Here is a 13145-nt window from a genome sequence, read left to right as displayed (position 1 = left end):
CGCAAACAGAAACAAGTCAGCGCCTGAATAGGTTTGGAAAAATAAAATCCTAGCCGCTGTCGTCTCCTATAAGTCTACAATGAAATAAACTAAAGATAACACTCGTTTCAAAATTCTTCGTTGTTATCGTCTCTTCCGTTAAAACAGTCATAGCCTAGATTCCCTTAAAATTGCTCTCAATATTTACACTACTGAACGTAAGTGTACCTCAGGCGACGAATGGGTTAGCGTGTTCAATAAATTCTTGAAGATTACGTAAGGGTACAGGGTTTTTATTTCTAAGTTTATCTATTTTCACAGAGATCAGATTAGAAAATATTTTAAATTAAAAAATAAAAGAATGTCCAAAAACAACAAAATAAATTATAGATAGTACTAAAATAATTCATCGATCTCTTTGGTATAGGGTAAATGTAGCGTTACCAAAGCTGTGAAAATCATCAAAACTAGGTCCTAAACTACAGCATTTGAATGGGTACGTTAGTGACAAACCTAGATCCCAAAGTACCTGTCTTTTCTCATATTTACCTCGCCAAGCATTGATGATGACCGGAGAGGTGGTTGATCATGTCATTGTACCCGAAAATGAAAACATAAGCCATGCTGGCGAGCCTTTTCATACGCTCTTGTCCGGAAGGTTAAACACTCGTTTCAAAAAGCCCGATAAATCTGAGAAAATAGCGTATGAACGATTTCTGGTCTGAGAAATTGTTTTGCAAACAATAAAATGACATTTAAGCCATCAAATGACTACTCAACATCTCCCATTATGTATCTAGTTAATATGCGGAACAATGGGAACTTATTTCCAATGTTCAGTGCTAAAGAAGCGAAAACGATCATTCTTTAGAGGAATGAACATAAATTCAGTTCATATTAGAGAACATTAGCCGTCTGCATTGTTAAGATCCTTTGCTAAGAATCTTAACTTCGAGAAAAGGTTGTAACGTAGACTTTTAAACGCCTTAAAAGGCTTTTCTCCTGAAGATCTGTTAGTGTAAAATGTTGCTTTCTGAGGCAGTTCTACTGAAGTTAAGAATCAAACTTCTGTTTCTTTCTTCTTTGACATTTCAGCGGTAACAATCTCAAAGGCATCGTCCCGACCAATCTTCTGCAGTATTTCTGATAATTTTGGCAAAGAAAATCGATTTTGTGGTCCATCAATCGTCTCCAAATAGTTAAAGAGGATTTCTGTAGGAGAATGATTTTTCCTACTATCAATCCACTTAATGTCTTCATGAGTGAGGCCAAACTTATCTGCCAAAACTTTCCAGTCGGACTCTAGTGGGGGGTCCAGTATGAGAGCAAGTTTACTCCGCAATTCGCGACTCAGCAAACTCGCAGTTTGCAGTGACTCAAAACCAACAGAAAAGTATCCAGACGACATCTGCCTTGCAGACATGGGAGACGAGGAAGGGATACCCCCACATGCTCCAGCGACTTCTGACTGTCGATAATGCCAAGGATTACCGATTGATCCTGCATTCAACAATGCTGTGGAATGATCCATCAGGTATGCAAAACTTGCCCCAGTAGGAAAGTTTGCCGAATCTTCGCACCTTACAGCGAGGCTGGTGTTTGATTGCCTTTGATCGTTGCTTGGTCCCGTACTTTCCTATGAATATAAAGAAAGGCAACTTCACCGCAGTGTAACTGACCAATGTAGATCTACCGATTAGTAATTACCAATACTCTTACAGGTTTTCTTTATCTTTTAGAGTTTCTATCAGCCTGCGGGCTAGTCAGTCAGAAAACTAGCCAGTAATTAGGACGCCTGTGCCAGCCAGCCACAGGCGACCAATCCATATGTTATCGGGCTGAACGGTGCAAGACATCTCGATTCCTTTCAATGTTAGAAGAAAACTGAGGGCAAGCAACGTCAGTCCTTCACTGGATGTGTGATCAAATCAGGTCATTACATGTCTGCATAATTTCTTAAGGGAAGCCTTTTGGATCAAGTTGCCGTTAAACAGATGTTACATGAAGATTTCTAAGACGATCTAGGAATAAGAACCAAAATATCCAAAAAGACAAAATAAAAAGCAATATAGACGTTTCAAAATCATGTTTGCAAGGGATTCCTACGTCCGTGAACCGTCACACGATCTGAAACAATCTAATATAAAGACAAATTGTTCCAACAGTAAAGGTTTCCTTTCTAAGACGATCAGTTGTAAGTGCGATTTCAACAAACTCACCTCGTGACCTCGTTTGACCGTTGTCACAACATTGACTTCTCTTTCGTCGCCATTTTCACAATCCTGTCTCACGTCGAATTGAGCACTAAATCCAGACACAGTTGTGTCACGCAAGGAGAACACAAACGTAGCACTCGGTAAGCGGTGGATGCCTTCCCAAATGTCTTGGAAACGAATTTTCTGAGTAAAAAAAAAAAGAAATAAAGTAAAAGCTAAATTCACGCCAGTGATCACTCTCTCATCATAAAATACCACCCATTTGCATTTTCAGTTTTGCTAGAGAATGCAATCCATGGTTTATAACATACATGTGATAAATAAGCCATCTCATAGTATGAAAAAAACCCCGTCACTTTCAAGATGGGGCCGGAGGTTTCATTTATACGAAAATAGGAACTACTTTCAACGTAAAAGACATTGCACTCACTCTCTTTTTAAGGCGCAAACATTGGCCTTCACTGAATAGACCTGCAAAACGTATATCATACCACGATAAGATGAGTCTACCTTTGTTTTCACTCTGGGTTGCCAGCCCGTTTGACAATCCGTAAGTTCGACTAAAAGATCTCCCCCGCCGTCCTTGAAGCGAAGTTGTTGTGGAGATTCAATCGTTTCACCTCGATACTTCTTTATTTCGTGATTGTGTACATCCTGGATTAAGAAACAGGTATAATAAGTAAGAACAAGCATTGAAAATGTGTAACACTAATAAAGATGATTCTGCCACTTTACTTTGCAGAAATATTTCGCCACCTTTGGAAAAAATCTGATTCAAGGCCAGTTTTACAGGAAAATGGACAAACATCTACCGTATTCGTACTATATCAAAATCTAAATTATATATCAACTCATCCAATTGCTTCTATGGCTGGGAAATAATCATTTTAATAATCGTTTTCTCATATATAGCTGAATGGTAACTAATCCTTGATTATTGATACTCACGCTGTACCCTTATTACGAATTCGAAAGATATGGGTTCATCTCTTCTAACTAAAGCAATCTTACTTCGCAATTCACTTCACAAACCTCAATTGCTGCTGGAGTGCCTTCAACGCAATAAACTCTTACAACACAGTCAGAGTTAGCTTCTGGAGGTGTAACGTAAGCTAAAACCTGCAAATCTCGCTCGGCTTTCTGATTGGCTGTTGACTCTCCAATCACGGCAAAGAGGGTAAAATGATCTACCGTCAAATGGACCGTATTGGGTCCAACTAAAACATGGGAGTCCTCAGTTCCATCCTGAGTGCTGACATCAATCAGCTGCTTCCAATCTGCAACTGTGCTGGGTTCGCTTTCATTATATTGTACTGTCGGGTAGAGAAAAGAAGTCATTAAAAAAGAAAAAAAAACGAACAACAGCATCAATAACGTCAGCAACACTCCTAGAAGCATTTTTGGACTCCAGCGTTGTCCCAAGCCTAACAGGTTAAGATAGCCTGCGTTGGCATTAACCTTTCCTGTACAAGTTGCAGTGAAGAAAAGCACCCAAAAAGTTAGAAAATAATGCAGTCACACGAGTTCCCTGTCTTTCTGTTTGACTAGTTAATAGACTCGACTTGGAAGTGCTTGCAAGACGTTGTGCTCGACAGATAAGCACTTTTCTCAGTATTGCAAGTATTAAATGAACGTAAAAAAATTTAAAAAAAGCTACATAAGGGCTGGTTGAAAATGTTTTCATGACCTCGTTGAAAAGAGTAGCCTTAAAAACCCACGGTCAGAAAACTGTATACCCAGCCTTAGATAATTAAACGGTATTTACAAGGGAGTGACCTACTCAATTTGATTCCATTTTTACCTTTGAGTTTCCATGCTCCTCTATCAAGAAGCGCGCAGTGTGGTATACTCAATATCACTGGTCGCTGAAATTTGAGACCAGTGGGACCACATTTAACCACTGGACTCAGCAGTGACTGTTTGCCAGTGATTTGCGGGTGTTCTTTTTCTTTGTTTACAATAGCGATGTAAATTCCTTCAGTGCGACCCTCTGGGATGGCTCCTGTTGGTACAGTTAGGCTCACACCAGTATTCCCTATTGTGAATTTCCCTCCGTTGTGATCCACAAGTCCACAAGCAACCATTTTTGGATCGGCGTTTTCCGGAATGTTGGAGATGTTCCACATCATTCGTGAGATTTCGGACGCGGTTGATTTGTTACTAACAGACGAATATGTCCTCTTGAAGTTTCGAGAAGTATCTTCCCTTTCTTCACCGTTAACGTGAGCTTCAACCTGCATTGTCTTCCCTCGCCCCTTGAACAATGCTGATGCTGCTGGATATTCGCTTGCTCCTTGGAAGTCAAAAGCTCCCGAGCCCGTTGGAGATGCAGCAGTCAACTTTCTATTAAGTGGTGGAATCTCTGCATAGGATGCACACCGAGATACAACATGCCCTTTTTCGTCTGTGATATCCTTTGAACCTGTGTAATAGTCCAAGAAGAAAAAATGTCACCACATCAAGATAAATGTAAAATGGAATGTAGAAGAAATGCATCGTACGCAAAGTTAGTTGGTTATAAAAGGTAAATTGTAATTTCCTCATCCACATAACGCTGAGATTTTAAGGAATCGTTTGCAAGCTTACGTATAGCAAGGTTCAATTTGAATTTGACTTGCTGGTTTGTGTGAGGCAAGGGAAACCGGAGAACAATAAGATAGATCCTAAGATTAAGGACGAGAATGAACAACAGGAACCGAGTTTGGGCCACTGGTCCATACCCTAAGATAAACCCTAGCACTGATGAAGGCGTTTCTCTTTAATGCAATATTAGTATACAACGACATTCAATCAAACTTTGTATTGCATAAAACAACCAAAGAGCATCACTTTATGAGTAAACCATGAGTCTTTTATGAACTTTTTCGCTTCAAATGCAACAATTATCGCGCGTAACTATGAAAAAAGTGAGGATTGTACATTGTAAGTGACATACGTACCTCCTTCATGACCAAAGCAGAATGTACGCTTGTGAGCATGTATCCATGTACCTTCATTTTGCCTCGCGACAGAAAGGCCAAATCGCTTATGTAGACTTCTGTACCGGTTTACATAGATGACTAAGAATATGGACAGCACCAGCAGTAATACAGCAAGGACAATTGAAAATAAACTGTAGGCAACTTAAATTAAAACATAAAAAAACAATATATCAGAAATGGGCTTTTTTTCTCCTTGGTGTTGTGTTCAGGTTGGCTTAGAGAAGTGCAAAAATTAGTGAAAATGACAAATCCGTGTAGATTTCGACGATTCACGGAAAACGTATGTCTTTAAGTTAAGAAAAAATTCGACGAACCAATCAAATTTGACCGGCGCGAATTGTAATTTCTTACCCCCAAAAAACAATATTACAGAAATAAAAATTTCGCTCATTTTTTAAGGTTAAACAGGTCTATCATAACTGCGTGTATTTTGATATTGCTATTATTATAGTTATCATATCACTGGGGGCTATCGTTGGAGAGTTCCAAAGGATCTTACCAAATGAAGTTTTAGTCGCTTTAACTGTTGAAATAATGACTGGTGGTGCTTTTGAAGCCAAAGTGTTTCTCTTGCAGTTCGGGGTTGCACACGCAGAGGCTGGAAGAAAATAGACATAAGAAAAGTCATTCTTGAGCTGAATGAGGACTCTTCGATAGGCATACGCCTAAAATAGCTATTGGTAAATCACACGATAGCGTTTTGAACAAACAAGGTTCACAGATAGTCTCACACATTTTCTAAGACCTACATACATGTTCTGGTTTACTACTTAGTTGAAATTTCTGTATGCAATATCACTTATTGAATATCTCTCAGTCTTGACACTATAAAGAATATTAATGAATGTACTCGTAGGAAACAAATGGAAGCATTCACCGACTCTCCATCAGTACTGTATTAAAATGTATACATCAAAAGCATTAACACCCACCCTGTTAAGAGCTAATATCTTGTGTCTTAAGTCTCTGTGATATCAGAGAATATCGCTAATGATATCTAAAACAAAAAGTGCTAAGACTTACCAGAATAATTATACACTGTGATGTTGAAGGAACAACTGGCTGTGTATCCGCACTTATCCTGTGTTAAATACTTGATGACATACACCGAACTTTTTGCTTCAAACAAAGCAGGTGGCTGGGCCCAATCAGGAATAACTTTTACTGAGAACTTTGTATCATTCCCTGCACTGTGAATAACAGGCTTATTCCAAGAGACATTCAACAATCTCACATCTGATTGGTTGACAAATATGTTGATGTGATCAGGACAAGTTATATTTATATCTATAAAAGAGGAAAAAAATCCGAATTTGTTGTTGTTCCATCATTCTAAATTTTAAATAGAACAGTTTCTGTTCGGTTTTAAACATCTTTATTTTGGTGTGATTTTGTATCCAGCAATCAGCACCTGAGGGTTCACTTTTAAGTCAGATGTCAGTTACACATTGCTTGTCTCTATTGCCACAATAACAGAATATAATTACCCATTCCTGAATTAAAGACAAAAGGAAAAATATGTTTCAGTAGTACAGTGCTGTAGTTTCCAACCTCCACCAAACTCCATTCTCTCAGCCCATGGATTCCCAATTCACTTTTACAACTACACAAAATGCATTCAATTCATCCTCAAAAGAACATGCATGCTAGAGGTTGACAAAAAGGCTAGATAGATGAGACACTTACATTGCAAATAAGTCAAATACATCTAAAAGTTAATATATGCTCTCAAGCTGAGTGACATTCATTCCAGAAGCTTATCACAGCTTCTGTGTTGTAAATTGACTAGGAACTACCTTTGGTTCCTGGATGCATGCATTTGAAATCTCAGAAATTTGTCAGGTTTGGCTGACAGTTTGTCCCACTCACAAACGTAGGTGGAAGGAGACACTGCAAGAGTGACCTACATGTATCTACTTCATAGCTACACCAAAATGACCATGACACAATGTACCTGGAGAGAAGTCTTGACATGGCTCATATTTGATATTGGAACCTTCACAGAGGTCTCCACCTTTTTGAGGTGGAGGATTTGAACACCACCGTTTTAACATCTTCCTCCCAGTTCCACATTTGGGTGCATTACAAGGTGAAAACTCCTGCCACTCAGACCAACCACCATCGACTGTAAATAAGTATAATATGTCAACCAAATAATTCAATTCACATGCTACATAACTGTACATAAGCCACCATCATAATCAGTTTCCTAGTCAACTATTATGAAAAGGTAAATATATAGAACAAGCATATAGTGCATATAAGTGACAATTACCATTTTGCCCTGTCTCTCAGTATGAGGTTCAATATGTTTTTGGAACTTTTCTGATCAATATAATTAGACCACTCCCAGGTGAAATTGGTTCATAAGTTTGTGGAGTCTTTTCAAGTAAATAATTAGTCAGGTACAGTGGCTAGGTTATCAATATCTAGTAGAATATACATCTAAATATTTGTCAAGCTGATTGGCTCAGACAAATTAGGTTTCAGGTAAAAACAATGTAGAAGATGGGTAATACTGTAAAAAACTGTTAAGCCTAGCTTTGACTTCTTTTACTGCTCAATCACTTAAAATAACATTTGATCAAATTTTGTTTTGATTGATTTCCATTGTTTGTGATTGCTTAACAAAACATTTAGTTACATTGTATTTGTTTGATTGTACACAGTTATTTTTTTAACTTGTAACAGAGGAAACAGACCTTTAAAAGCAAGCAAATTGTTAATCATGAGAGACACATGCTCTACAAAACTATTGCCATCACAGGTAAATTCAGTTAATAGACAAAAATACAGTGGTCATGAACACAATACATGCTTAAAGGTCATACCATAAACAGTCAACTTGATAGCAGAGCTCTTTTGGCTTCCAGCGAGGTTTGACACCTCACAGGTGTAATACCCTCCATGTAAGATTTTTGCTTTCCTTATGATGACCTCAAGGAAGTTAGGATCAGTTCCAAACAGAACTCCTCTGCTGCTTGAATCCAAGAGACGACCATCTTTCCACCAAGAGACCGTTGGTCTTGGAACTCCTGCTGGAGGCTTGCATTTCAAAGTGACCAGAGTGTTTTTTGGTACTCTTGTGTTAGCAGATGGTGAAATCACTACATTTTTGTCCAGATCTGTCAAGAGAATTGAAGAACATTGGAAAACAATTACTTTTCCATCTCTTTTAGCAAGCTGTTTTCCCTATCAGCAGACCCCATCACACTACGGAGGCCAGTTAAAGTTATTAGTCAACAAGACTCATTACCTTTACCGTGCACACGGCTGCTCTAATAATATAATTATGCTAGGCTTTTACGCATTTAATTTTTTTTATTGGGCAAAGAAAGATCAGTACTTTTTCTCTAATTTGCACTCAGTTTTCAAGACAAGCAACTTTAATGCCAGAAAAACTCTTTAAAATGAACTGCAAACCAGCAAAAAAACAAAACAAAACAAAAGCAAAAACAAAAAAAATAAAAGAACAATTTTGTCCTGAGCTTTATAAAACCAATGAGAATTAGACATCAGACTTGAGCAAACCTCACTAGTAACGCACCAAACTGTCAAATTTTTTTCATATGTCCTACATGTACATGACACTATAGGACCTTTAATTCTTACAAAATAAAAGAAAAACACAAAACAGGACATTGCTGATAACATAGATCCACTTACAAGCTTTCCTTATGGCTGCAGGTCGACTTTTTATAAATTGGCCCTTATAACCAGTGGCCACACAAGTGCAGACAGCATCAGTAGCATTGTTTTTTAATGTTATTTCCACAATCAGCAACTTCACTGGATTCCCAGTTTGATTGTAATGAATTTCTCTCTGAGGTAATCCACCAGTACAATGAAAATTTAAGTTTGACACAAATCTGGCCTCGCACAACAAATTGGCCCATAGTGACTTTGGCAAGACAAATCTGTCTTCTGGTTCTGTGATAAACTCAGGTTTCACCACATTTGTACCTGTAAAGAAAAAGGGGAGGGGGAACATAAATAATGAAAACAAACATGCATGTGTATTATTTGGTTCTTTGATCAGCTTTCTGTTTCAGTAACAAAGTTACATACTCAAATATCTTCTATATGCTTATAAAACATGGCTAACTTAAGTGAATACCAAAGCTTCTAAGTATGAGCAATAATATTTCATGGAATCAGGAGTAGAAAAGTAAGAAAAATAAAGTTTAGCTACCAGGTCGCAACACGAACTTCATAATATGAACTTCATAATTGGTTAAGTAATCTCTGATTAGGACTGAGTGGATTCCAATTTGGTCTGTGATCATACAGATGATTAACAGAATCCAACGACCATGAAGAGGGAGTCCGATTTGTGAATCACAATTGTGATTACAGACAGAATTGGATTATGTGAAGTCTTGTTACTAACTAATCAAAACTATAGCAGCATTAGCGAGACAAACTAATTGTCCACTATTTATTTTCATAAGACCAACAGTGAACTCTGCAAAATGTGCGACAATAGTGCACACAATGAATGAGTTGCCAGTAATCGGATCCTTGTGTTTGCACAAATATTTTCTGGGATAGTCAATATACAACTTGCTAGAGAGAAATGTGAGGCAAAACATTGTTTTAATGTCTGAAAAAAAAAAGATTTTGGTTTGAGATCATCCCTTTTTTGCCTCTATTTTATCAGAAATGGGTGTGGGTAATATTAATAGAAGGGTGTCCCAAGGTTTTGTTCGAACAACCATGAAATATATAGCAAAATCTAGCAATTACCCTTTCTCCATGTGCAAGGGTTATACTGAAATTGACATTGCATAATGTCTCCTACTTTAGAATGATTAGTGATAAATCACCAAGAAATAACTCAAGGAAGCCCTTTCAGCTTTATTTACTTGTTTTAAGTCCACTTCCAGCTTTTTAATTCTTCACTTGGTAATACAAAAAAAATTGATACAAAAGCTACCTTGAGGCAGCAATAGATTGAAATGGTATGCTTGACAATTAAATAATTGGGATACATTAGGTGATGAAACACCTACATTGCCTCTTTGTTGTGATCAATAAGAACCAACCAGCATTGATAATTGGCTCAAAAAAACTCTTGACATATATTTCCATCTAACAACTTGCAATGTTTGTCTTGTGGTGATCCCAGAAATCTTTACACAAACACAAGAATTCAATTACTGGCCACTCATTCATTGTCATAGTTTTAATTAGTACAATTAAGCACATATAAAAATAATATGCACAAATTTTTGGTGAAAATATTTATCACTGCAAAATTTAACATGTGATCAATTTATCACATATGATGTGACATTAAGGTGCCCCTTGTCAAATACACACACAAATTAAACTTAAAATAGTTGATGAAATAAGTAATCAAATCTTGACAGTTCCTTGTTGTACAACAGAATCTCACTGACTCCAACTTGGTTCACTCTAACTTTTTGCTCTGAACTAGAAGCCATTTTCCTTTAATTGAACCTTTCAGTTACCCATATGGCAAATTACCTGCACCAGTGAATTTTAAAGGAAGTTGGCAGATTACTCACTCACATGAATAACCATCATCTTGAAAACAAAGAAATTCATAAAATAGAGCTTTTTAGCGCCAGTTTTCATTTCTGTTTGCAGCTTCAATAGGCAGAGCTCTACTGGGGCTACTTTTTTACCCTCTTAAATCTTAATTGCAACTGTTATTGTTTATAGCTTCCGAGTCTGTTACTCCACGTTTAGTAATTTGAATTCAACAGCATCTACACAAAATGTCCAAAATCAATCACAGACATTTTATTACTTCTTTTGTTCAAAAATAATTGTAAAATACTTCTAAGGCAAAAAAACTTGCTTACAAAAACCAAAGCACGTTTTGATAATTGCTTCAGATCATATGATCATGTGAGGTGATAAATATAAAAGGAAACCACAACCAAAATCTTGGAGACAGATTATCACGCACGCGATAAATTCATTTCCGGTTCTTACACAATCTTAAATTTCAATTGGAGTGATTAACTTCAAGCATGGCAAACTATGCGTAGTGGTTATACGGATAATCCGCGAAGGCTAATCATAGTTAGCAAAGGAATTTATAACGACCCAGCCACATTAGGGCAAATCATTACGACCAAATTAGAATAAATAAAACAGAATTGAGATTCAGCACAAATCAAAACGAGACTCAACTTTGCAATTCTTTAAGTCAAAAATTAATAACTTCCTAGTCTTCCCATGTCGCACACGAAAGGTGAGTTAACTTCTATGCAAACAGGTAGACGAAAAGATCGATGACGATTTTGCAGCTTTGGGAAACACACAGATGAAAATGTATGATTGGATCAACTACATTGTCCGACGCGTAAACAATCAAGAATATTGCAAAAAAATTAAACGTTGTAGGTCAGATGTAGATCAAAACTGAGAGGTTTTTTATTTACTAGGTAAAAAGGAACTTTATTGGCGGTATTTGAAAATTAACAAAAGCAAATTGTACAAGGTTAGGCCTTCCAGACGGCTGATAAAGTTGTACGTGCTGACATATGCATTTGACGCAGACTTGTTTACAAAAAAGATTTTCGGTCAAGCCCCAAAATTCAAACCACTGTGCATGTCAAACTTTAAAAATTTTCCTAAGTGAAAGTTAGACTACTTACTGGGTACGTCTTCAAGCGATCCTGGAGATCTTTCCCTTCCGAGCCCTATGTCCGACCCACACGCGGACTGAGGCAGGACAAAATATATCATGCACGCTAGAACAACGCGGCTCTCCATGTTACTATTCGTAAACCCGCTTGTTCCACTCTGTAGACGAGTCTTACACTACAAAACAACTTCTCATCGATAATTTTGATGTTGGAAGAGCTTTTCGTCAGGAAATATTGAAGTGCTAATGTCACACTACGAAGAAAAAATTTCCCATCAAAGACAGCTTCACTGGATGGTATAACAAAACATGCAAAATTAGAGATAACGTCACACTTGCTGACCTCAAAGCCGCGCAGGACTGACTCCACGGGCTAAGTGTGACGTCACTCCGGAAAGACCCCTCGGAAGTTTTCATCACTTTTGAAAGGTTACGCTATTTTTGAGCGACATATGTTTAAAAATAACATTTGTCTATCGCAATAGTCAATTAAACGAGATATTTCTAATTTCTATGTTTTGATGTAATAGCTGAGAGTATAAACAGTTGAAAGAGTATGAGAAAAAAAGAATCTACATATCTAGATAAGAAAATTGTTTCCTACATTGCTTGCTAAAAAGTATCAGAGATTTGAAAACGAGACAACTATGTAATCATCCTGTATTACTTGTATTAAAACCATACGAGAGATCTTTTTGCTGGGTTTGGCCAATCGAGTCTAACCGATTCACAAACATTTACTCGAAAATTTGCAGAAATTCAATTGGGAGATCAACCGGGGGAATAATTTCGGTGGTGGAATAAGGTAAAGCCGTTAAAGTTTGTAGGTGTTCTAGCATCTAAAGTATCCCGGAGCTCATTAACTGGGCCTAATCTTTTTTTTTTCACTCTCAGTCAGTGTTAAAACTAGAATATTTATTCCATCACTTTTGCAGCGCTAGATTTAATTAATTTCATGTCATGTGCGCGACAACACACACCAAAACGTAAAAAATACACTTATAACTTACCGTGCAAGAAAACTGGACTGAATTTATAAAACAAAATAGCTGATGGAAAGGAAGCAATCACGCAAAAATTTCTTTGACAAAGTGTGGTGAGATTGATATATTTATTTTCCATTTGTCATTGCATAGACGTACCGGAGACAAACCACAATGAGCACAATTTGACCATTTGATAATGTTAGAAAAAAAAAATCAAAGGAAGCGTCCCTTTGTGCATAAACAAATAGTCAACAAAAGGGCTTCTATCAATAACTTATGCTTACCACTAAATACCTGATACTATCAGTAAATGAACAAACAAAAGATTCATACGTGTCTCTCTATGACAAGCCACTATTCG

At 37.2% G+C, this 13145-nt stretch overlaps 1 protein-coding gene across 1 annotated transcript; it reads right to left on the bottom strand.

The window, feature by feature from the left end:
• Nucleotides 1–269: 269 nt before the first annotated feature.
• On the bottom strand, nucleotides 270–12180 carry LOC113666916 (netrin receptor UNC5B). The gene is made up of 12 exons (XM_089202162.1): nucleotides 11809–12180; nucleotides 8843–9139; nucleotides 8008–8301; nucleotides 7131–7301; nucleotides 6200–6463; nucleotides 5676–5774; nucleotides 5135–5317; nucleotides 3997–4617; nucleotides 3228–3508; nucleotides 2706–2849; nucleotides 2199–2378; nucleotides 270–1615 (listed from the first exon to the last, which is right to left on the bottom strand). The coding sequence occupies exons 1-12, from the start codon at nucleotides 11924–11926 to the stop codon at nucleotides 1040–1042; spliced, it is 3228 nt and encodes a 1075-aa protein (XP_089058288.1). The 5' UTR covers nucleotides 11927–12180; the 3' UTR covers nucleotides 270–1039.
• Nucleotides 12181–13145: the final 965 nt, after the last annotated feature.

The sequence above is a fragment of the Pocillopora damicornis genome, chromosome 3, assembly GCF_964200805.1.
Source record: "Pocillopora damicornis chromosome 3, jaPocDami1.2, whole genome shotgun sequence".
Lineage (NCBI taxonomy): Eukaryota > Metazoa > Cnidaria > Anthozoa > Scleractinia > Pocilloporidae > Pocillopora > Pocillopora damicornis.
This window is presented reverse-complemented; position numbering and strand designations above follow the sequence as displayed.